The sequence below is a fragment of the Perca flavescens genome, chromosome 18, assembly GCF_004354835.1.
Source record: "Perca flavescens isolate YP-PL-M2 chromosome 18, PFLA_1.0, whole genome shotgun sequence".
Lineage (NCBI taxonomy): Eukaryota > Metazoa > Chordata > Actinopteri > Perciformes > Percidae > Perca > Perca flavescens.
In genome coordinates this window covers 22016774-22043019 of record NC_041348.1, presented here as the reverse complement: position 1 = coordinate 22043019, position 26246 = coordinate 22016774, and the positions used below count along the sequence as shown (strand labels likewise).

Sequence of the window (26246 nt, the reverse complement as noted above, 5' to 3'; positions counted from 1 at the left end):
CTCTACAGTTTACATCTATATCAACCAAACAGTGCCTTGAAAGGGACGTCAGGCTCCAACATTTTACTATCTCACTGTAAACGATGATGTGCTTATAATTATGTATCAATAATTTATCTTAATGAGCATCACTAAATGGTTGCAGGCCTAATGTACTAATGCATTATGTTGTGTTTCCCTGTGGGCTATAGTGCGTATGTGATGTTCAATTGTGAGTTTACTGTGGTGGTTGAATATTATGTTTTAATATATAATGATATAAAATGCCAAGCTAAGCCTATTTAGCTGTATAATTCTGCAGTAACCAACCATTTTATTATTTGTTACAGTAATATTTTTTTTTTAAATGGATATTATTATCATAATTGGTCCATACTGAGAAGGTCATGCAGCTAATTGGACGCAGGAGGTGGTCTCCTCTCTGCAGCACCGCCTCTGTGTTGTGATTACTCCAACAGGGATGTGTGTGTGTGTGTGTGTGTGTGTGTGTTATTTATATTGTGGTGTTGGGGTGGCTGCTCACACGTGCAGCTGCCTGTCCTCTTTGTCCTGCTTCACAGCTTCACTGGCTGCCATGGGCACTGCCTACAGGGAGAGGAGCTGAGTGCTGCCTTTTCTTTTTTCTTTTTCTTACATTGCATCCCTTGCAGTAGTCCTTAGCACCTAGTCGTTGCATCGCGAGAGGAGTGTCAGCCTATTTTTGCGCGGCTTCCGAGGCACAATAACCGGATTCCCGTAGGCGATACCCAGCGACGTCTGCCCACCTGAAAGATGCTGGGATGATGCATGTTTTGAATGTATCTGGTTGGGCTCCGGCCGGACGGGTTTCTTTTGGATGGTGCACAGAGGGGTTTTCGATGTTTTTATGTTTCACCCTGATTTGGAAACCCCCCATCCCATCAGGAGATCCATGACCCGTTTAACGTACCGTTGTCATCATGTCCCCAGCATCGGCTGCAACGGGCAGTGAAAGCAGCACCACCACCGTCCCCGAAGAGGAGTCGGACAGCCCCAGAGAGGAGGTGAGGACACATTGTTTACAATATGAAGGCCAATTTCTTTACCCAAATGAATGGGGGGCAAATTCACACTTTAATTAGTGTGGCATATATCACAGTCAAATCCCAATAATCTTACTATAATCATCAGTTTTTGGAGATTAGGGTTTGGGGCCAGTGCACGCAACACTTGGGAATTATTTGTATTAATAGGCCTACAGTTGTACTGATGACCTAATATGCAGTCATTTATGAACCTGTGTCCAAGCGCGCACCCGAAAGTGTGAACGTGCATGGATGTACTCCCATTCTCCTCCAGACAAGTTTCCAAAATGGGGTTCGGGGACCTCTTGTGGGTCCAAGCAAGGGTCAAAACGGGTCTTTAGGAAACTGAAAGTCTAATAGCCTATCATTCACTGTCACTGTTACAATGAGAGAATACAAGAATGGCCCTGTTCACACTTGGCTCTTTTTTCAAGCTGCCAGCGTCTGTTTTACATTATAATACTATGGAGTAAACCGTGCTTAAAAAAAACATGCTTTTTTAAAACACAACCACCAAAAAAAAAATTCTGCAGCTCAGAGCGTTGAAGTTGAAAAAAGTTAAACTTTTCTGGAAACAAAACGTCCTACGTCAAGCGCTTTTTTGACAATTGACCAATGACAAGCAGAGCAGCGAGACCTGTCGTTTCCACAACAACAAGAAAAAATGGAGAAGGTGCCGATAAATAGACTTGTGCTAGTGTTTCGGAGCACAGCGACTTATATGATATATAATGATGGTTGGTGGAATTCACTTTGTTTTACTGTATCTAACGTCAGTAACATTAGTAGAAGCGCCGCTCCCACACTCTGTTTATTCTCTAGATCACTCGACCACTTTGTTTTATCCATAGACAGTGAACGAAATGGACACAGCTACGCCATAGACTTCGACGGAGACCAGTGAAGTCACTTTTCCGGTGATGGCTGAGCGTGCTGCGCAGCCTCAAACTGAGCTTGACGACGTAGATGTGACGTGAGCAACCTGTCTGAAAGTTGTAAGTCTTCTGGTAGCTGTGCCAAGACAAATCTGTTCGTGGATAAATGTTACTTCATATGAATTCACTTGCCACATACCGAAGTTTTTCCAATCCATCAAAACGTTGCTGAAATATTTAGTTACGATGCTTTCATGAACTCTCTATGGGCTTCTCTCTTGACTGCTTCCACGCCCCCACGATTGCCTGCGAGCTTCTCCTGACTATACGGTAATTTATCTACTGTGCGACAGAAAGTGGTGTGGTTGTGACACAATCGTTAGCCTATTTTTACAAAAACGTCTGCTACGGGGGCCATAACGTGAGATACAAGGTAATGGAGCCTTTTATACATTATCGTGTTTCTTTAGAAATAAACAATGGACAATAGAGTCTTTAGATGCTTCAGATGTAAAGTTATTCGCTGTCAAAGTGGCGCCAAAATGAATGGCAGTCAATGGAATGCTAACGGGAGGTGATGGCTTGTTAGCCTATGCATCTCCCCATAGGAGGTACGCTTTCCGGATGCTCCCTTACCCCCTTGGTTTTATCTAGCACCGCTCCACATAGCACTCTTGGATACTGTTGTTGGTCGAGCTGTTGTTATAGCAACAAAAGATGCTCTTGGCTGCTTATTGCAACCAAAATACTGCCAGCTTGTTTTAACTACAAAAGCACCCTATTTAACTTTTAAAAAAAGACACCAAGTTTGATCATGGCCTAACAGCAACACTATTGATGTAGGTTTGTTACTTTGAAGACCGAGAAATCTATTGAGCTAAACTGTCTGTGAGGACAGACATGAAACGACAAGAGCCCAATAATCAACCATAATCTGTTGCTGTCAACATCCCTAGATTGTATTGACACCATCAAAACAGACTCACAACTAAATATTTCCTGCATGGGGAAATAGGGATTCAATTCATCAGGGATCCTTTACTCCCCCTTCAGACACACGTTAGATAAGTTACATATCCATTACACAAGAGGGTTTTTATATAACTCTTATTATGTCAAGAGAAAGTGTCCATGATTGTAAGATGCATTTAGTTAAAGGCACCGCAGTGGTCTCATGAGTTGTGAAGCTTCTCCAGTCTTGAAGGTTCTTACTGAAACATTTGTTTTAATGATATTATTGATACCATTTCATAACAGGTTGTTTTATGGATATCCCTCCAGTAGAAACAACAACTTTAATTCTATCCTAAGGCTCTTTTATTTTAGAAATGTAATGTTAAAGCATCCATATAATATAAAGTGCATTAGTCAAAGCCAACAGACATTACTGTAAACCACAAAGTTAAACTTATTACACTTATTTTGGAAACAATTTCCATTGCAACTTCTTAAATATTTATTTTTCTGCCTCAATAAAGCTATAGTGCGTAGTTTCTGTCGCCCCCATGAGGAATTCTAAGTAATGACACCACTGTTGTTGCATCCACATTAGAGGTAAGATTCTCCACCCGAGCCGACATTTCCTGCCACTATCCTCGGGCCGGGCCGGGCTGGGCCCTTGATCAAGCATTTGTGTTTTTTTAAACATTACTTTATTAGCCTAATTGGGTGGGGAGAAAGCTATGCCATAATCATGCGCAGCGTCTCCTCCACTTGCACGCATCACACTGGGCCTGCTGGGCTGTATGGTGTAGCTTAAGTGCAACATGGAGCTTGAAGATGTAAAGAAAAAAAGAAAAACAGGAGAATTAGCCTACCTTTGAGCAAGTTTGGAGGAAAGTTGGAGGTATGGAACCATTTTAAACAAGTCGTGGGCAATGACAACATATGTGTTGGCTTTGTCGAGTGCATTAAGTGCAGCACGCTGCTCGCCTATGACAGCAAAAAAACGGGGACGATGAACAGACACATGAAGCAGGCTCGCCATGGCAGAAAAGATGATCAGCCTTAATGTCCTCTTTTGTTACTTCTCTAAGCGTACCCCTTCTAAACAGATTTCTGCAGTTCAAACAACTCAGAATTGTAGTTGAGAACGTCAGTTATAACGGCCCATGTATTAAAAAAAATGTTGGGTTTAAATTGGGCTCAGGCTCATAATTACAGTTAATGTGTCGGGCCGTGCCGGGCTCGGACACAACGTGCATGGGCTCGGGTACGGTGTTTGGGCCCGATCTAAGCTCTAATCCACATGACACAAGCCTTCCGAAATCGTGCACGCGCCCCCACCCCTCCTCCATGCAGTTGGTAGTAGCCAAGAAGGATACGGAGGATTAAAAAAACATGATGGACTCTGCAGAAGAGGTAATTATCTTCACTCAAGTTTCTAATTTCTAACAATTTCTAAACACAGCCATGCTGAGAAATACAGAGAAGGTGTTGTGTATTTTGTGTTTGAACATATATGTGGTTGTGCTGCTGCCTGTCTTGGCCAGGACACTCTTGAAAAAGAGATTTTTAATCTCAAAGATTCTTTTCCTGGTTAAATAAAGGTAAAAAAATAAAATAAATTAAAATAAAAAAGGTGGAGGGAGGAAGAGAGAGAGTGAATACAGTCCATCTAAAACTTCCTGAAGCCTGTACTCATCTCTGGTGTAATTCTTTAAGTCAAGGGTGAAACTGGTGTGAAATTGAATTAAATTTAATTTACATATCTGCAAATTTTGATATATGATTCCTGTTTCAAGATTACATTTGCTTTCATTTAACAACACATTTTTTATCAAATACTGTCATATACAGGCATAACTGGTTTCCATAAAAATGTTTCCTTTTACAACTGTTCATCATCATCATTCCTGCTGCTTAAACAGAGGCTGTAAAGTGTAACATGAGCCACAAAGTATGTCATGTTGTATTGATTATAGTTGTCGAGCATGTACAGTACGCTACTGAGTAAATACTTCTTCTGCAGTAGGTTAATCTCAATGGGGAATTTCAACGTTAATCCCTTTTACCCCGTGAGGTGTAGCCTTGGGTTAACAAGGGACTTGGGGACCATGTGGCCAAGGTGGGGAAGATGATTATGGAGAAAAAACATCTATTATTTATGCTCGTCTGTCACTCGAAGAGCACAGAGCTGACATATTGAAGTCAATACATCAATGCAGTGATGCTGGTTGTTATGGTCACAAGTATGCAGGAGCTGACCTATGTAAGAGATGGCGAGGATAACCGTTGTCTTTTAACTGAATCAGTGCTGCTACAGTACAAGTGTTTTATGTCTATACACAGTCGGCTCTGCACTAGTGCAATATCTGTTAGGCAAATTCTTTGAATTAATTTTGTTTCATTCATCCTTCCTGGGGCTTTTGAATATTTGCCAGGTTTATGTGGCAGCGTTCCCAAAAGGCGTGACTAGCTCTTGATGCAGACACTGGGGTTTGCTGTGCCCCGTGGTGATAAAGGATGGCACCAGCTTTATGCTGTCAGAGTCAAACGACTGCTTTTTTCTGGCTGGCTTGACATTAAATGTGGAATCTACCCCTAAGAATATTTCTTCTCTTTTACTTCTTTTCTATTCTTTAATATCATATTTATATAAACACATGCACCATGGCCATGTGCACACCCACACACCAGTCTAACAGAAGCTCACAGGGCTCCTTACTGACATCAAGGCATACTACTTAACATTGTACTTTTGCAATAATCAATAATTTTTCTTAAAATTGTAAGAGTGGGTGAGTCTTTTGATTATAAAAAGTGAAGACCAAGGCATGTGAAATTGCCTCACGGCTCATGCTACTATTCCTACTGAACATATATTTAGGTTATATATTATCTTCATCTTTTATTTTATATTTAAGTGTGTAATTACAGGTAATACAAATCCTGTTCCTAATTGCTTTTTTTTTACAGTTATATTTCCAGTGACTTATTGCTGTTTTCTCATCTTCGTTGTAGCAGCGGCCCCATAAACAGTCCCTGACAAAATCCTTGTGTCAGGAAACTCACTGGAAATGTCTGCTGCTGTCCCTGCTGATGTACGGCTGCGTCGGGGTGATGGCCTGGTGCCAGGTGACCAAGGTCACACGCCTCTCCTTCGACAGCGCCTACAAGGGAAGGTCTATGATGTACCATGACAGTCCCTGCTCCAACGGCTACATCTACATCCCTTTGGCCTTCCTGGTCATGCTCTACGTGGTCTACCTGGTGGAGTGTTGGCACTGCTACACCAGGAATGAGCTGCAGTACAAGGTGGATGTGGACAGTGTGGCAGAACGCATCCAGCGAATGCAGCAGGCTACGCCCTGCATCTGGTGGAAGGCCATTAGCTACCATTATATCAGGAGGACGCGGCAGGTGACGCGCTACCGTAACGGAGATGCCTACACCACTACGCAGGTGTACCACGAGCGAGTCAACACCCACGTGGCTGAGGCGGAGTTTGACTACGGGAACTGTGGGGTTAAGGACATTGCAAAGCAACTGCTGGGCCTGGAGGACTTCCCCATCACAAGGCTGAGGTTCACTAAGTGCTTTAGCTTTGCCAATGTGGAGTCAGAGAACTCCTACCTGACCCAGCGGGCCAGGTTCTTCACAGAGAATGAGGGCCTGGATGACTACATGGAGGCCCGTGAGGGGATGCACCTGAAGAATGTAGACTTTAAGGAGTATATGATTGCCTTTTCTGACCCTAATCACCTTCCCTGGTACGCAGCCAACTCCACTTTCTGGGTGGCAGCTGCTTTCACCCTCTCCTGGCCTCTGCGGGTGCTGACAGAGTACCGCACGGCCTGTGTACACTACCACGTAGAGAAGCTGTTTGGCTTTGACTATGTGCCAGTAACACCATCTGAGGAGCGGCCGCAATGCAGACACATCCCACGAGTCAACACAATCGACAGCACGGAGCTGGAGTGGCACATCCGCTCTAACCAGCAGCTGGTGCCCAGCTACTCAGAGGCAGTTCTCATGGACCTGTCCCAGCTCTCAGGGAGCTGTAACAACTACTCCGTATGTGGAAGTTATGGTAGCTACAGGCAGAACTGTGAACGCTGCCACCGTGCCATCAGCAGCTCCTCCATCTTCTCTCGCAGCGCCCTAAGCATCTGCAACACGGGGAGCCCCCGCATCCCTTTCAGCGCCAGCCGCTTTTCGCTGGGCCGGTTGTACGGCTCCAGGCGGAGCTGCATGTGGAGAAGCAGCGGGAGCCTGAATGAGCGGTCCTGCCCCACAGAGAGCACGAGCTGTCTGTCAGGCCCGCAGGCCAGTGAGGAGAACCCTCCAGCCTACCAGGACGCTCTGTACCTGCCAGTGCTCATTGTACATCGCAATGAAGGCTGCCTCAACCACGACCACCGCTCCCTGCACAGAAACGGCTCCTGTGTGGAGACATCTCTATGACCCACGGCTGCCAGACTGAGCAAGACATATAATGATACAGGAACAGAGTGAGAAACCTCTTCACACCAGGGCTGAGCTAACAATGACTTCTGCTTCTCCCTTTTACAACAGAGGTTACAAGTCACCTGCAGGTAACCACAAACAAGGATTTGTTCACATTTCTAAAGATACTGTAGCCTCAAACAAACAGGAAAAGGTATATCTGGAAAAGTCCTTACAGTAAAGTCAATAAGTCAGAGAAAGACAGATTTGATGCTATTGTTTAGACTGTTGTTTAAAATACAATGTGGCTTTAAATGACAAATTGCCAAAGTGTCACGTACTGTCCTACAGCGTCCATAAGGACACAAGTCAAATAACCAAGGAATACCAAGGGAGTCACATCCCACTGTAAATGCCATATTTGTAGATCTTAGTCACAGACAAGGACATGAGTAACACTTTCTAGTATTTGAAGCCTAAAATGGGGTTTGACTCAGCGATCGCCTGAGAAATGAAAGGGATATGACAATTAATGGTCACATGAATGAGAAATGAAGAAATATTGGGGAAATCATAGACTCACACATCATGTTAGTGATGATTTCAAGTGAGTCAATTGGATGAATTATGAGGGAAATGCATTTTGCAAATTGCAGACTAAATATTTTTGCTGAAACAAAATACATGTCTAATGGCTGTTACAAAGTAAAGGGCCTGAATTTAAAATCTAAACATCTGCATGTGAAATGTTTTGATACTGGCTGATTTAAATCTGTTCATTCAAAGTCAATGCTCATGGAAATCCATTTCAAATGGAATCCATTTCCATAGTATAAAAATAAATGTCTGATGCAGTGGCTGAACTATCAAGTTAGCTGAAATCGGCTTGGCTGCGATGACATTATACTTCCTAGCTTGCTAAATATAGCAGCACAGTCAATGAATAATTTAGCACAGGAGGGCTGAAGGACACGAAAACTTCAAACTGAATCAACACGTCTTCTGTTATTATAAACTGCACATTTTCTATAATGGCCAATTACATGGTAATAACCCTCACCATACTAGTAATAGAGCAGTGTCAACTCAGTAAGTTTAAAATCTCAAAGATGCATTTGATTTCATTTTTGGCAATATTTTTATTCAGCCTACCTCCTTATTTAAGTGCCTAGCGATCAACTGTTACTAACGAACATAAGCTATCATAACTCAATCATCATCTCATCTCAACATCTTCCCATTAAAACAAGTTGAATTTACACTCCTAATAGCACATTGTCTACAATGCATAGGATAAATGAATATTGTTTAAAATACCCAAGGTTTTAAGAAACGGGCCCTAAATGTTTTCAGATGATTTTCCTCATAATATAAAACAGCCCTCGTATACTGCTGCTGACGCATATCAGAGAGACAGCCAGAGAACCGGCCATCAAAGATGCTAGAAATAGGCAGAGGCCTGGATTCACTACTGATAGTGTCAGATTTAATAATATGACAGGATTACTTTAAAGAAAAAAAAGAAGAAAAAGTACTCTCAAATGAGTGCGTGCAGTGTTTTAAGACTCGATTATACTCCGGACTGGATTTGTACACAGGTAGCTGCGGACCCCATGGGTGCCTAGTAGGTCTGTTTATACTCTCCGTTTAGAGGATGCGTTCCCCACATGTGCAGTAGATTTCTGCCGTGAAAGATAAACTGGCATGGGCAGATCATTCTCCACCATTAAGAACATGAAAATGTCCATGAATATTAAATGTCAGAATCTTGCCTGTGGACACTTTCTGTGACTTCCTGTTACAACTTGTCTTCACAATAATGAGCCTGTAAAATTGTGACCAGTTAGCCACACTCATTACATTCCACGTTAAGAGGAGTTGCGGACTATCTTTATAGCAATACTAGACTGACAACAGTCAAAGGAAGCAAAGCATGATATAAACCGATTCTATCAAACCTTACATTTAATTCAACAGACAGTGTAGTATGAAAGCATTATGTAAACTGTTTTAAACTGGTATCGCAACTCACAGGTCACCTATGCAAGGCCCTTGAACTCAGGATAGTATACAGGGCAAAGATTATGCTACAACAACATCCCAAAACCTGATCATCATTCCTTTCACTGAACTGAGCTATTCAAATGCTTCTGCAAGGATTAGCTGCATAATAACCAAATCATTTTTAAATGAGGGGTTTGCAAACTCATGATGTTGAACAAAAGTGACATAACATTACTAATGTTCCCATTGCAGATAACAAAGGTGCAGAAACAGGTCAGATGCAACAGAAAATCATGTTAGATTTCTGCTCCTCTCCAGGATTTTGGTTGCACCAGCTATTCATAAATCCATTTCTATGTCCTTTCTAAGTTCTTAGTACTAGCTGGATAGTTTTAAACTAGTGATGTACTAAATTGGGATGAACCATTAGAACTTGAGAAAAGTCTTAGCAAGTAAAGACAAATTGGTTAACATTGGTAACATAGCTTCTATATGTTACACAACCTAACTGTTATTTTGTAATTAGTTATTGACATAACGTTTTGTAAATTGACGTATATTGGCTTATTTTTTACAAAACATAACTACATATTATTAATACATTATTGAACAGCATTTCCATACCATATTCCATATTACCTCGGTTACTCTTCAATATAAATAGATCATGAATTAACAAATTAGTTTAGTGCAATTACAGTTGCACCTGGCAGATAGTTGGTCAAAATATGTATTAACAACTAATTTTTCTACTTAAGAACTAGTTTGTGTGGTGCAACCCATTTTAATTTAGTGATGTGTAAATTTCACTAATCTCAATCAGTAAACACTTATAACACGGGGCAAGTTTGAACAGCTGGGGCAACCTACTCCAGGTCCTGGTGTTCGTAATACTTATGTATTTATATCGCTCATATAATGTTCAAGAAATTGTTTATAGATAGACATTTCAGGAAATACACTTATTTGCATCCTTGCAGAAAGTTAAATGACAAAATCAATACCACTCTGATGTCTGAAATATGAAGCTCCCACCAGCAGCAGGTTAGCTTAGTTTAGCACAAATACTGTAAAACAGCTAGCCTGGCTGTGTCTGAATAAAATCCACCTCTCAGCCCCTCTAAAGCTCACTATTTAACATTTTTTATCTGGTTTGTTTATTCTGTACAAAAACTGAAACGACAAGTTGTTATTTTACAGAGGGTAAAATCAACATGAAAGTAGTGATTTTCTCATCTAACTTTCAGCAAGAAACCAAATTAGCATATTTCCCAAAAATGTCAAACTATCCTTTTAATGGTAATTGGTGGTGAACCTAAACATAAACAGCATTTTAGCAGAAAAAACAAACAAGATGCAGGGATTGAAATTCATTAATTTCATTTCTCATGAAGGGCTGGATTATTGGTGCGTTCTTTTTGTCTTGTAATCGCGACTAGTAGCTCGAGTGTGACGTCACATCCATGTCAAAAAACGAATAACCGCGGGGTTGTTGCGTTCTTTTTGTCGCACAATACTACGAGTCGGAGAAAAGATGGATTTTTGTAACATTTTTAGTAACATTTAGGATTCTATTCACCCAGTTATTGACATATTACACAAATATATTTCACAGTTTGATACGTGAAAATTACGTTTTGATTAACGTTAACGTTAGGCTACTGCTCTGCTTTCTGCTCTGAGTTCAGACGACTTGACGAGTCATATATACGGTAGCAGTATACAGTGCTATGTGTACGACTTCTTCATTTGGTTACAACAACGACAAAAGTGCTTAAAATTGTAGAAAACCACAATGTTTACTACGTGTGATGCACGACGTAGCCATCTTTGAAAGTGAACTCGGGGTCCTCTGAGTTCAGACGTCTTGACGAGTCATATATTTGATTCAAGCCTGTTAATTAACCCTAAACCCAAACTAAATTATAACTCTTTTGAAAGCCTTGTTCTTAATCTTCAACATCCAACACGGAAATCAGTACAGCCAATTATATTTGTTGTTGTCTACCGAGCTCCAGGTCCGTATTCTGAATTTTTATCTGAATTCTCAGAGTTTTTATCATGTGTAGTCCTTAAATCAGACAAAGTACTTATTGTTGGTGATTTTAATATCCATGTGGACGTTGACAGCAATAGCCTTACTACTGCTTTCAACTCATTACTGGATTCAATCGGTTTCAGTCAGAGTGCACAAGGCGGCGCGCACTGTTTTAACCACACCCTCGACCTTGTGCTGGCATATGGTATTGAAATTGAGGATTTAATAATATTTCCGCAGAATCTGGTATTATCAGATCATTTTTTAATTACTTTTGAATTCTTGCTACCTGACCATACTAAACCAGATAGCAGCTTCTACACTAGATGCCTATCTGACAGTGCTATAGCTAAATTTAAGGAAAATATTCCTACAGCATTCCAGTCTATGTCGTGCCTTAACATAACAGAGGACCTCTATGTTAACCTCAGTCCCTCTCAAATTGATACATTTGTAGACGGTGCTACGACTTGCCTACGGACGACCTTAGACTCTGTCGCTCCTCTCAAAAAGAAGACGATAAAGCAAAGGAAATTAGCTCCTTGGTATAACTCCCAAACTCGCAAATTAAAACAAATCTCACGAAACATCGAAAGTAAGTGGCGCTCCACCAAAGTGGAGGAATCCCGTTTGGAATGGCAAGACAGTCTGAAAACCTATAGGAAGGCCCTAAGAAAGGCCAGATCAGACTATTACTCATCATTAATAGAAGAAAACAAGAACAACCCAAGGTTTCTTTTCAGCACTGTAGCCAGGCTGACAGATAGCCACAGCTCTACTGAGCCATCTATTCCTCTAGCTCTGAGTAGTGATGACTTCATGAGCTTCTTTAATGATAAAATTATAACAATTAGAGATAAAATTCATCACCTTTTGCCCTTAACTTCTAACAGTTCATTTTTAAATGCAGGACCGCTAGAAAGAACGACGACTCCCGACATATACTTGGACTGCTTTTATCCTATAGACCTTCAACAATTAATGTTAAAGATATCCTCAGCTAAGCAGTCTACCTTTTTCTTAGACCCCATCCCAACGAGGCTACTCAAAGAAGCATTACCCGTGGTAAACACTTCATTATTAGATATGATCAACATGTCCTTACTAACAGGTTATGTACCGCAGTCATTTAAAATTGCTGTGATAAAACCTCTTCTGAAAAAACCCACCCTAGATCCTGAGGTCTTAGCAAACTATAGACCTATATCTAACCTTCCCTTTCTATCCAAGATCCTTGAGAAGGTGGTTGCTAATCAGTTATGTGATTTTCTACATAGCAACAGTCTATTTGATGATTTTCAATCAGGATTTAGAAAGAATCATAGCACAGAGACGGCACTGGTGAAAATTACTAACGACCTTCTAACTGCTGCAGACAAAGGACTTGTCTCCATTCTTGTTTTACTAGATCTTAGTGCTGCATTTGACACTATTGACCATACTATCCTGTTACAGAGACTGGAACACTTAGTTGGCATTAAAGGAATCGCACTAAGCTGGTTTAAGTCCTATTTCTCTGAACGATCCCAGTTTGTTAATGTTAATGATAAACCCTCCAAGCACGCTAAAGTTAGCCATGGCGTTCCTCAAGGCTCAGTGCTTGGACCAATTCTATTTTCCTTATATATGCTTCCTCTAGGTAATATTATTAGGAAACACTCGATTAACTATCACTGTTACGCAGACGATACCCAATTATATCTGTCAATTAAGCCAGATGAAAGTGGTCAGTTAGCAAGACTTCAAACGTGTATTGAGGATATAAAATCCTGGATGACCCACAATTTCCTGATGTTAAACTCAGACAAAACTGAAGTTATTGTGATAGGACCAACGCACCGCCGAACTTCGTTTTCGAAAGATATAGTTACTCTGGATGGTATTACCCTGGCCTCCAGCACTGCTGTCAGAAATCTAGGAGTTATTTTTGATCAGGATATATCCTTCAACGCCCACTTAAAACAAACCTCAAGAATAGCCTTTTTCCATCTTCGTAACATTGCCAAAATTAGGAATATCCTGTCTCAAAACGATGCTGAAAAACTAGTCCATGCATTCGTTACTTCTAGACTAGATTACTGCAATTCCTTATTATCAGGTTGCCCAAATAAGTCCATTAAGACTCTCCAACTGATCCAGAATGCTGCAGCACGTGTTCTGACGAGAACTAAGAGAAGAGATCATATTTCTCCTGTATTAGCTTCTCTGCATTGGCTTCCAGTGAAATATAGGATTGAATTTAAAATCCTCCTCCTGACTTACAAAGCTCTAAATGGTCAAGCACCATCATACTTAGAAGAGCTCATAGTACCTTATTGTCCCACTAGAGCACTGCGCTCCCAGAATGCGGGGCTACTTATGGTTCCTAGAGTCTCTGGAAGTAGACTGGGGGCCAGGGCCTTCAGCTATCAGGCTCCAGTATTATGGAACCAGCTCCCAGTCGGGGTTCGAGAGGGAGACACCGTTACCACATTTAAGAGTAAACTGAAAACCCTCCTCTTTGATAAAGCTTATAGTTAGGGACGAGGAGTTGAAGCGTCCACCTAACCCGGCCCACTGCTTCTCCTCGTAGTCATCAGTTTTTTTCTATACTGTATAATTAATAATCGAGCGAGAGTAGAGGGAGGCAGGCCAGTACAGCCCGATCCGGTTGGGGGGAGTTCTAGCCCGACCAGGCACCTCTCTTTAACCTGCCTCTCTTAAGTTATGCTATTACAATTCTAGACTGCCGGGGAGGCTGTTCCTCCCTAAGACACACTGAGCTGCTCTCTCATCTCTACTTGTTACTTTTGTATGCATCCTGTCCCAGAAATGCTTGTTACTAATCTAGCTCTGGGGAGTTTACTCCCCGGAGTCCTTATGATTCTTCTTCGCAGAGCTATGCTCTGCGATTCTCTGCATTTCCCGGCCGCATCCTGCTGCGTCCTGCTGCATCCGCAGCCTCCACCCGTGCTCTGCAGCGCCACGTTACATCCCGCAACGCCCTGCTGTGATGTTCATACGCACAGAGTAGTCAGGATCCGGTATAGGAGACTGCACTACTCAGTATGACACGATGTGCCCTGCTATGACATGAACTTCCACGATAACCTTCGAAGTCACTGTGACTTCTAATGTGACTGTTATCACCACTGTTCATCACGCCCCAACCGCCCGTCAGACACCGCCTACCAAGAGTCTGGGTCTGCCGAGGTTTCTTCCTAAAAGGGAGTTTTTTCTTGCCACTGTCGCAATAGCCACTGCTAATGCTTGCTCTTGAGGGAATTACTGTAATTGTTGGGGTTTTGGAATTTATAGAGTGTGGTCTAGACCTACTCTATCTGTAAAGTGTCTCGAGATAACTTTTGTTATGATTTGATACTATAAATAAAATTGAATTGAATTGAATTGAATATATACGACCTCGGTGGCGTTATTTTTGCAACTTCCGGTTCGTAATTCCGGAAAACGACTCGTAGATCGACTTTGGTGGACAAAAAGAACGCACCATATATCCTAGCATGCATTGGTCAGAAGGCAGGGAATTATGAACCATGTACTGTGGGGTGAAGTGTAGAACCATAAGGAAACCACAAGGAATAGCATGCAACTCCACAAGGGATTAAACATGTAAAATCTATATACGATTTTGGATTTTAGTCACTGTTTTATACTGAAGTCACATTCTCTCATTCATGATTAGCCAACAAGCCTGTCAGATGGCTTCACTGTGATCCATACATAGTCATGTGTAGACAAATGTGTACCAGTGCAATGTTTACATAACAGTGACAAAAAAACACAGTTATAAATCTGACTGGAAGGTTCATAACTAGACATTTTTTCTCCATAGACGACTGTTAGTATAAAAGTTTTTGCCATGTGTATTAAGTAGTTGTTGTTATGATATGTACTCTTTCACTCAAGAATGCTCTGGGCGTTCGTCTTTTTATATTTAAATGACTGTGGATTTTCAAGACTGTAAAGGCAGAAAGGATTTGTACTGTACATGAAATAGAGACAAGAGGATAGAATGACTGTCAATGTGGATGTTGTGCTTTGCCGAATGTGTCGCGCACACTTAAAGGTGACTGAAGTAGGGATTTTTTTGATGTGCAGACGTTAAATGGTAAGTTTGTTAAGTTACAAATGGCAATACAATCCACTGTAAAAATGTTCATGCAACACAGCCAATTTTCAATGTTTGTTTCCCTTTAAACCAATTTTTAAATTGTTCAATCATATTTGATACACTTTTATTTAGCTGAAAATGTTGTCAAAACGAAAAATGGTTGGGTGATTGTTGATAGTGATTACTGATCTAAAGAATATCAGTATTCTATTATATGTAGATTTCTCTATGTGCCAGTCCACCATCTACTTATAGAATAGCTTTGCCTCTCTTCATATGATTCTAGGAAACAATTAGTAATTTTGAAAGATTAATTACAGTAAAGATGTTTTGTTGCTGCCTAGCAAATGTGTTACTACTATATTATTAGTCAGTAGATATAGGTTTAAAAAAACAACACAAGTCTGTTTGTATTCCAACACCACCACAACGTTGCCTTGATGTTACATATGGACTGAATACCAAATCTGTGTATCAAAATGGAAAAAAAAGGCTCCTCAATAAACTGAAATGCTCACAGAAATGTGTCAAAAATTACTTTATGACAATTGTTGCCACATCCCAGAAAAGTTAAGCATGTGATGCTTTGTGTATTGTAAACTGGATATATGGTCTATGTCTTAACATGTGCTGATGACACATTTAATCACAGTTTTTTTGCTTGTAGTTTTTACATGTTTTTTTTTTTAAAGTTATAGTTATAGTACAGGCTGCAACAATGGAAGAGATACTAGAGACATACTGGTGTGAAATCACATAATTTACATTGTGCAAATTAGCTACCATATTATCAATAGGACATATATTTTGTGCTTTTTGGTGCGATGAAATTTTGTTTAAAATCAGCTACTTCAGTTTGAGATGCAGAGTTGGCATATAGTGGTCATGCTCCTTGGCTAAATGGATACGGGAAAGCAGGAATCAATTAATAATGAAGGTGGGTTTGTATTTCAAAAAGAAGCTGTTGACGTTTACTTGGTTTTACTCTCTTGAGCATGTCTCTTTTGTTCTAAACTCTGGTTGGCCCAAACCACCTGGTTGATGAAGGAAACGCTCTGCTTGTCAACCTCCGTCAGACGGATATCACATTCTGTTACGCTGGTGTTGTGAGACATCGCCTCCTCCAGAGCTTTACCTCCATCCTGCACACACGCACACACACACACACACACACACACACACACACACACACACACACACACAGAGGTAGAGAGAGAGACAAACACTTTTGGCACTGATGCATTTACATGTTGAACACATCACAGGATGCTGTTCTGTAAAGGTCTAAAGACAGTCTTGATAACCTTGAAAAATCACCCAGGGGCAACGTTTGCTGTCTGAAATAGCCCACACTTTTTAAACTGCTTATTGTGAGTGTCATCTATGTTTTATTGTTAGGTCTGAAACAGGCATTTCTATTTTTGTGAACAGTAGACCAAGGTTATAGATATTGATGGTACTGCATTTTGCTTTTCTGCAATGTGGGTGATTTTTGATCCTCCACAGTGTATTTCCAGTCACGTATACTGTATGGTGAAATCTTCAAGAGAAGAGAGCATCAGAAGGGGAAAATCTGACCTACCTCTCACAGGGAAACAACACTAAGCTTTCCATTATTGCATGTTTTCCACACGTCTATGAATAATTGAAAAGCTATATACTTTCAAGCTATTCTGTTACCTTCAGTGTACTATGTCTATACAGGCACTAGTGTACTTTGGGGGAAAAAGCCAGTGTTTTAAAATAACCCAGTGTTTTAAAGTGCTTCCCCTGATAACATTTTACACAACTTGATGTGCACATTCTTATGGTAAAAGAAACACATTTTAAAGGATAACTTGCATAACTTGTTTTGTTCAAATGTTTTTCCTTTGTCTCCTCTTTTTAGGATAAATATGCATTTCTTTATCCATGCTATATCTTGACAACTATTGGATGTGTAGGACTCTTTTCATTGTCAAGTAATCTAGTATTATCCAGTATTTCAACTGCTTGTTTTGTCTGACCAACAGTTCAAAACCACCCCAAACATTACGTTTATCATAATAAAAGACTGAGAAATCAGCAAATAGTCATATTTTGCGAGATGGATTCAGTTAGGTTTTGGTATTTTTTGCTTAAAAATTACTTTAAAGATTGATTGTCAAAGTTGCTGCCAATCAATTTTCTATTGAACAAATAAACCTTTAGTAGACTGATCATTTTGATGCATTGCCATAACATTTGGCACACACATACATGATCTCCAGAGCATGAGGTTGACTTTGGTGAAGTGCAGACAAGCTGAGTCACCTATCCTAAAATTGCCACTGTACAGTTTGAACCCTTGTGGTGTAGGTGACAGCGCGGCCTAATCTCTGGCACCACCCTCTGTAACACTTTATATTTAATGCCCCACTGGTAGTAAGGTTCTAAGATTAGTAATTTACTTACCACGCCTAGGTTGTTGCAGGAAAGATTGATGCTCTTCAGGGTGTTACTCTGAACTAGAACTTTAGACAGTGCGACTGCAGTAGGCCCAGATACCTCATTGCCTCCCAGGTGCAGGTGAAGCAGGGTGTTGTTGTTCAGCAAGGCTTTACCAATAGCCTGCCCCCCGTCATCTCTCAAACGGTTGAGACGCAGGTTGAGTGACAAAAGGGTGGAGTTCTTGGACAATGCGTGAGCTATAGCTTTGGCTCCCAGGCCTCTAATTTCGTTGTCACACATGTTCAGGATCTCCAGTTTACTCCTGTTGAGCAGCTTTCCGATGGCTCTGGCTCCTTTGTCTCCGATCAGGTTGTGGGAGAAGTCGAGCTCCCTCAGGGACGGGTGGTCCAAAAGGTATTTCACCAGCAGCCGGCACTTTTCATCCTCAATGTGGCTTTGATGGAGCTTTAGAAGCTGTAGAAACACAGTATTATGAAGATCAGCAAGATTTTTTGGTGAGTTGCACAAAAAACTGAATCACTAAGAGCACAGATACGATGCCATAGGGCACAGGACTTGAAAATAACTGCCTATTACTTAAGGAAAATGTTTAAATGCTATTTACATGGCTTCAACACAGAACAATGAGGGACTATGCTTTATATGATTTAAAATAAAGTATATCAAAGATATATCCATACAATTTGATTAATGAATAAGTCGATTGACAAAAAATAATTGCCAACAATTTTGATAATTAAGTAGTCCTAAAAGTCATGTATCACACAAAATTTGTGATAAGCTGCTTAAATTGGGGATTTGCTGCTTCTCTGTTTTTATCATTGTAAATTTAATATCTGTTGGTCAGGTACAACAAGCAGTCAGAATGGCCACCTGGGAAATTGTAAAGTGCATTTTTCTTTATTTTATATATGATATATACCACTCTGATGTCTGTTTAGTCTATGATATATATAGACTAAACGATTAAGTGAAAATATTGTTGACTATATTTTCACTTAATCGTTTAGTCTATATATATCATTCATTCATTCATTCATTCATCAATCACGTATTTGCAGGCATAATAACAACACCAACAATCTCTTGTACAGTTCCTACATCATGCACATAAATCAAAGCAGAAATATGCCCTGTTCTCATGCAGTAATAAATGAATGTGACAAAACTTTTGTGTCAAATAGTGACTTATTTAGGTTGCAGCCAGAGGCTTAGGAGTCTTTTTCTTTGATGTAAATAGAACATGAATGCTTGGGTAGTGCCAACAACAATATTCCCATTTTATGACATCTGTAAAATGTCTGTAAATGATGCTTTGTAACTGGCAAGTGCTGAATTACAACAAACAAACATGCTACAGAGAATCAGGCTCCATACTTTGCAAGGAGCTACAAAAGGAATCATGACATAAACCAACGAGGAGGAATCAATATTCACCTTCAAAGTCTTACAGGACTTAAGGGCCTTGGCAAGGGACTCACAATCTCTGGTGGTCATCTCAAACATCTTCCATTCGAAGTTCATACCACATTGTTTGACCCTGTACACTAAATGGAGCTCTTCCAGTTTTGTTAGCTTGTCAAGGAGGATGTTAAAGTCAAAGTGGTCCAAAGATGGTCTGTCGTACTCATTGTCACTTGCCAACTCTAAGCCAAATTCCTCCTCCTCCTCATTCTGGGGCTCCTTGATAGGTGGCAGGAGTTGGGAGATGTCCAGCCTCTTGACGTAGTTCCTACAAAGAGGTACCATCACTAGAACTGTCTTGGTCTCTGTAACTTCTGGGATGAAAAGCTCAATAATGGTCTCCATGTGCCTCTCAAAGAACATTCGTTTCCAGCTGTGGCCATAATGAGAGACGTCACAAAGGTCCCACTGCTGCTCGCAGCACCTCTTCCAATAGACACCATCGCTGATCAAGTTGGCTGTGACATGCAGGGGCAGGGAGGTAGACAGGTTCTCCTGCACAAAGTCTTTCTGGATGGGAGTAAGCTCTTCAAATATTGGCTTTCCTGGAAAGGGGGTAAGTTTGCATATAGTTCCATTTATAAGTAAATGTGTAAAAGTGTGTATAATAATGGTACTAAAAACAAGAGCATACCCTCAAAGTTTCTCTCCATGCTTTGCAGACAGAGTTTTGATAAACAAGGCACTATATTCAGAGACCAGTCTGGATCTTCAGCAATAATCCTCCTCATCTTTCTGAAGTCTTCAACTGGGTTGAGGTTGGCTCCAGGAGAATATGGGGACCTACGCATTGTTGCAGGGTTTTTGTAGACTATCCTGTCTTAAAAGAAGAAACATTAAATTACACATTAAAAGTTGAACATCCCACTAATTGTAGATAGAGTCAGTCTTGCTTATTTTCTGGTGTTGATATAATTTGTTTAATGACATTTAGCGCCTGAATAAATTGTGACTAGACTCTAACTATAAAATCTATGGACATTGGCTAACGTCAACATGCTGCCACATTATGCTGCCAGCAAAAACTGTGTCTAAAGTAAGTTATCGCTAAAGTAAATTAACGTTAGCAGAGCCTCCTCCTAGCTAGCTCCTTATGCTAAAGCGCTGTGGAGATAGCTAGGTCTGGCAATGTGAGACTAACGTTAGCTAAACTGCGACTAACTTTTACGGATATCTAGGGAATTGATGAAAAACCTTGTAAAACGTTTGATAAACGATAGATAGTTACGTTACATACACACAACTTAATGTAACCATAAATCAACGTTAACGTTTAACTTTAACGTTACCTGCAGTGCACTGGTCTGAGCTTCAACTGTCTCCTAGGTAACAGAACGCTCTTAGCTTACTTCTTTAACCAAAGAAATATTGAGCACGCAGCCCTGCAAGTTACCTTACAGCAGTGGTTCTCAACCGGTGGGGCGCGAGTAGGCTACAGGATGGGAGAAAAAAAAAAGAGAATTTCCCCCATGTTGAAATGCAAGTGGTTGGATTGTAACACACAAACAAATCATCCTCCTGGCGACTTTTTTGTCAAAAACTAATCTAGCGACTTTTACTGGTGTTATTGGAGACTTTTGTGGTGTTTGGAGACTCGAAAGCACGTATCACTCTGCAGCTACTGTGCTCAACGAGCAGCGGGTGTTGCCGTGAGCCCCTCCCCCGTCCAAAAGCCCTCACAGGCGGTCAGTCTCTCAGTAGCCTCGCGCACCAGTCCCAGCCTGCAGTCGGACCAGAGAGGAGACACACACCACTCCTCATATAAACTCAGATTTTGCTCCTTGCACACAGAGTGGACGCCTTCACACAAAAACTTGACCTCTGGCATGGCCGCATCAGTCGAGGGAACTGCGACATGTTCCCCAGCCTTGCAGACTTTATTTTATTTATTTCAATCGGCGTCTGAGCACCTGTCAGCAATGAGAGAACAGCCACTCGCCAAGTGGGAGTGAGAACGGGTCAAATTAATTTCCTTGTTTCTGTTATGAAGACGATCGTGTGTGTGACTCGAACATCTCACATTTACCAACAAAACGTACAGCGAAAGACCGCGCAAAACATTTCAGACTCTACTGCCAACGTGTGTACATTTTAACGCCAATGTACGCTGTAACGATTTTTCATTATATAGTCACTGAAGCGGCTGCTGTTTCAGTAATGTCTGCTCTCTGCAGCGGGCGGGGCTGCTGCTCCATTTCCCCCGCGACTGACGCGCGCACGCACACACACACACGTACACACACAATCACACACGGTGGATGCAGGAAAAAACGCAATGACCTAAATTGGGGACAGCTATGCTCGTTATTGTAAGTGCAATGATAAGTTAAAGTCCAATAAGTACTTTATCAAACCGTATGAATGCGCGCGTGTGTGTGTATGTGTGTTTGTGTGTGTGGCCAGGATAGGACATTAACTAACAATGTGATCAACAAGCCACTGACAGTGACAGATATGTTCATATTTGATTCATTCAATAAATTATTATTTTTTTGTCTTAAATCCACCAGCCATTTTCCTATTATACCAACATTTGCAGCATCCTGAGCCTTTTAAGGTTCCCTAGGAAATCTCAGTCCAGAGTAATTAATTAATAGTACTAATTATTATTCTCCCCAAAACAAGTTTCCTTTTTATTTTTAAAGAACTATAAAAAAAACTTGCAACTTTTTTTGCACCTTTCACTGTCTTCTGCAACTTCATTGCAACACACATACAAAAGACACCACAACTTTTATCGCAATTTTTAACAAAAGCTCCCGTGAAATCAGGCATTTTGGGCCGCAACAATCTCAAAAAAAACCTGTGAAATCCTGGAGGGACTGCCCTTGTGTGTTTTTCATGTGTTATGGTCAACATTCACCAGTGTTTTTTTGTTGTTGTGGGGCGCGTAGGCTACTCCTGATTTTGTCAGTCATCTCATCTCTTATATGCTGTGTCTCTATGATCCTATCCTGTCCTATTCATGGTAGCCTACTCGGGGACATTGCGCCGTCATCACGTGCTGTAGTAAGGGGGCGCCTTGATAATCCTGCATAGGGGCCCGGTGTTGGCTAGTTATGCCACTGACCTCCTGCCCTCTTTCGTCATTCTGGGCAGCATTGATGCAGGAATACTCTCAACTCTGTGATGTCACCTTGAAGATTCTCCTCCCTTTCGCGTCGGCATATTTGTGTGAGGCAGGATTCTCAGAAATGACTGCAATCAAAACGAAATACCGCAATCGTGCACAAATCGAGGATGATTTGAGGCTACTTTATCAGACATTTCGCCAAGAAATTGGAGGGGGGGCCCAACTCCAATGGACCAGCTTTGGGGGGGCCCAGCTTGCAAAAGGTTGAGAACCCCTGCCTTACGGCAAGAACGGTTAACTTCGATAAACATGTTGTAACTAGCTAACGCTTTTAGCATTTATAGTGTTTGCCACTGCTTTAAGAATACATCAGATAATGGAACTTTTGAAAATACAGCGGTGAGAAATAGTGAGTTTCCTTGTCGGAATCAACTGTATCTTGTTGAAGTTAAAAAGTTAAAACCCGGCTATTGTTTTGAAAACAATGTACTTGCTAGATCTAATCAAATACACTAATCAGCATTTGACTGCCTCACCCAAACTCTAGCTTCTAAAGAATTAATTAGGTCATGGCTGCTATTTAGCATACTGAGACTCATTGTCCCCACAGAAAAGGTAACTGTTGTCTCTTTTTGGGGGAGCCATCCCCTGTTGAGCCAGACGTGATTAAGACAAAGAACGAGTATTGCTGTAGTTTGGAAACAATTGACACCGTCTCGGTAAGATCCTGTGACCGGGTGTAGCCTCAAGACACTGATTGGGATCATACACCTTTTCTTTTGAGAGACATCTGACCAAAAGATTTCATTTGAGGAACCACCCAGATGTAAGAGAATAAATGTGTGATCCGGGGAATGTCTCAGGACTTCAATCTGTGACCCCGCAAGGAAAGCAGTTGGAGTCCGCTGTTTACAGTGTATTTGTTTGTCATGTCACATGACTGTTTTTATGTGACTCCGCAAGGAGAGCATGAGATCAGTCCGCTGTCAGCTGCAGTGTAACATTTGTGTTTTGTGTCGTTTTCACCGTGTTGTTTTATTAAACCTTTTAGTTAACTTTCAATTCCCCCAGCCTCTCCTTCCTCCTCCGGAAATCAGAACGAACACGTCTTTTAGAGATTTCTTAACAATCTATATGTATATATTTTACTATTAGAAAAGCGGAATATCAGACCGTCATGCAATGCACCACACTCCGTTAATTATTTCATTAAAAAACATTGAAACGAGCTCTAATTGAGTGAATGTGTTTTAGGAACAGTCTATGGTTTTAGGTCTGTGTGACATCACTGAGTGTTGGCTGTGTGTTGGAACTTCTGCAGTGTTCAGCCTGATCATGCTGTGAGGAACATTTGGATTCTACTAAGCTGGCAGATGGACCACGGATATGGACCATGGGCCTTGGATATGAGCATACTGGAGTGAATCCATCTTTCCTACAAACAACAACAAAAAGAAGGTGCCCAGCTACAATGTAGGGGGGTAGAAATCAATAAATACCACCTTAAGAGAATCCTGATTGTTATTAAATAACACATTGAGATAGATGTAAATTCTGCTTCCTTTTAAGATGACAGACAAAAAGTATATAACACACAAGTCAAGACTGGTTAGTAGGATGTGCAAGCATGAAAATATCTATAAGCTATATACTGTATAGCTAGCTACACAACATTGATGAGTTTGTTTCTTTAGTGCAAGATGCCCCACAAAAGATTTCTAACAGGACATTGTATGGCTGTGGGAGGAAAGAAAAACATAAAATCTGCATATTTGAGAAACTGGAACCGGTGAATTTGTGGCATGTTTGCTTGAAAACTATTTTTCTGTCTATCATCCAATCCTTTTTCAGCTCAAGCTACTTTAATCAATTATGTAATTATCTGGGTAACATTTTTTACATGACCACACATGGATGGAGGCAGTTACATGATGCAGCTAAAACTGATTGTGTTTCCCATGTGTAGGGCAGAGAGAGAGAGAGAGAGAGAGAGAGAGAGAGAGAGAGAGAGAGAGAGAGATGGCTGTTACTGACTTCATAAGGTTGCTGCAAGAGTCGGATGGAGGGTTGAACTACGGAGAGGCTCCTACTGTAGCCCAGAGGCAGGCCATCACTGTCGTCCTCATGTAATATGGCCTGACAGACACACGCTTCCCTCTCGTACTCCAGCTAATGGACTGGCGTGACATCAGCCATCCACAGCACAGGAGGCAAACTCCCTGTGTGAGCTGCTGTTCTGGTGCACTCTGGATAGAGTTAGTTTGGAGTGAATCAGTGTGTTGGGTGTCCCTAAATCTGAACCAAACAAGAAGTGTACAGGTTCGCTGAAATTCATTGTCTTGGCATGAGGCTGCATGATCCAGCTGTCATTTCCTGAAATGACATAAAAAGTAGCTGACACTTGTATGTGAAAGGATAAATTAATGGGACGTTTGCTGGAGAAGATTAAACGAATGTCATTGTGTACTGATTATACACAGGACAATAGCCAGAATTATAAAAATACTGAGGTCATGAGTCCAAATCCCTGCAATAGTCACCTTTCCAGAAATTTGGACCACCACCAAAAAAAAGAATAAAGTCTTTATTTTTCACATTTTAGCTACATTTTCTGTAAATTGTATTTTAATTGTTTTTTGGTGACAACTTTATTTAGTTGGCCTAAAAGTAGTAGTGAAATCAGCCCAAAAAATACCCACCATGTGCAAATTTCATAATTACATATTATAATCTCATAATTCTCAGAAGAAATACTGAGGACATGACCTCCGTGTCTTCAATAGCTACAGCCCTGATTATATGTATTATGTGTTATAGTCAGTTAAGAAGGTTAGTTAAACATACAAAAAGATGTGATTATTTTTTTATACAAGCAAGCATATAATTCAACATAATGGAGGATTGAGTTTCCAACTAGGAGTTTTAAAGCACTCATATTATGCTGTTTGGTTTTTCCCCTTTCCTTTATTGTGTTATATATCTTTTTGTGCACGTTATAGGTTTACAAAGTGAAAAAGCCCAAAGTCCACACTAAAGGGACTTACCATCTCCAACAGAAAACACTGTTCACAAACTGCTCCAAACAGCTCTATTGTAGTCCAGCCTTTACTTCCATGACAAACGTGCGTCACTTAATAACACAAGTTGCCTAGCTGCTAGCGTGCCACACCCTCAAACTCTGCTTCTGATTAACTAGTAGTCTTTACCTAGCTACTGCGCATGTGTGACTCCCAACAAAGATGGTTCAGAAGTGAGATGCCTCACTCTGTAGCTAAAACAGAGAGCTCAACACACAGGGTGAAAAGAGGAGCTGCAGCTATGTGCAGTAGGCTACAACAAAAATATGGTGTTTTTTGAAAATTAAACCATGTAAACCTATTCTGGTACAACCTCTAAATACAATTATGAATCTGAAAATGAGCATAATATGAGCACTTTAAGTTTGATATATCCAGAAAGTCTAATTAAGATCAAGGTATCTTGTACAAGTGATAAGATTAAATCTATACAACATCAAAACAAGAACATTCACAGTCACACAACTTTCATCACACACATAGACACTAATTATAACATTCACAAGTATAAAAAATATCAATAATTATAATTTTAAAGTTTAAAGTTATTTTGCAGTTAATTCCAATAGTAAAGTATAGTTCTGAAAACCAGTCCTCTGTAATTCTGTTTAACCCAGGTAAAGTTAAGTAGAGCGACTCTTTCAAATAAACAGGCCTTTTTCACAGCAGACATTTTGGCTTGTCATAGGTGTTACTATTAACATGAACAATGGCTCCATTCTATTCCCAGTAAGCCATTGTGA

General features: G+C 40.7%; 2 protein-coding genes across 7 annotated transcripts; one reads left to right on the top strand and one right to left on the bottom strand.

Moving 5' to 3' along the window:
• Window positions 1–839: 839 nt before the first annotated feature.
• On the top strand, window positions 840–8099 carry tmem151ba (transmembrane protein 151Ba). The gene is made up of 2 exons (XM_028605685.1): window positions 840–1022; window positions 5882–8099. The coding sequence occupies exons 1-2, from the start codon at window positions 939–941 to the stop codon at window positions 7322–7324; spliced, it is 1527 nt and encodes a 508-aa protein (XP_028461486.1). The 5' UTR covers window positions 840–938; the 3' UTR covers window positions 7325–8099.
• A 7883-nt stretch (window positions 8100–15982) lies between these two features.
• On the bottom strand, window positions 15983–24482 carry drc5 (dynein regulatory complex subunit 5). Of its 6 annotated transcripts, XM_028605172.1 has the most exons (6): window positions 24461–24482; window positions 20747–20785; window positions 19988–20173; window positions 19327–19898; window positions 17893–18342; window positions 15983–16601 (listed from the first exon to the last, which is right to left on the bottom strand). In XM_028605172.1, the coding sequence occupies exons 3-6, from the start codon at window positions 20142–20144 to the stop codon at window positions 16431–16433; spliced, it is 1350 nt and encodes a 449-aa protein (XP_028460973.1). In that variant the 5' UTR covers window positions 20145–20173; window positions 20747–20785; window positions 24461–24482; the 3' UTR covers window positions 15983–16430. The 6 variants fall into 6 exon arrangements, with proteins under 6 accessions (XP_028460973.1, XP_028460975.1, XP_028460971.1 ...); XM_028605174.1 differs by lacking the exons at window positions 20747–20785; window positions 24461–24482 and adding an exon at window positions 22424–22449; XM_028605170.1 differs by lacking the exons at window positions 20747–20785; window positions 24461–24482 and adding an exon at window positions 20643–20736.
• Between the last annotated feature and the right edge of the window lie 1764 nt (window positions 24483–26246).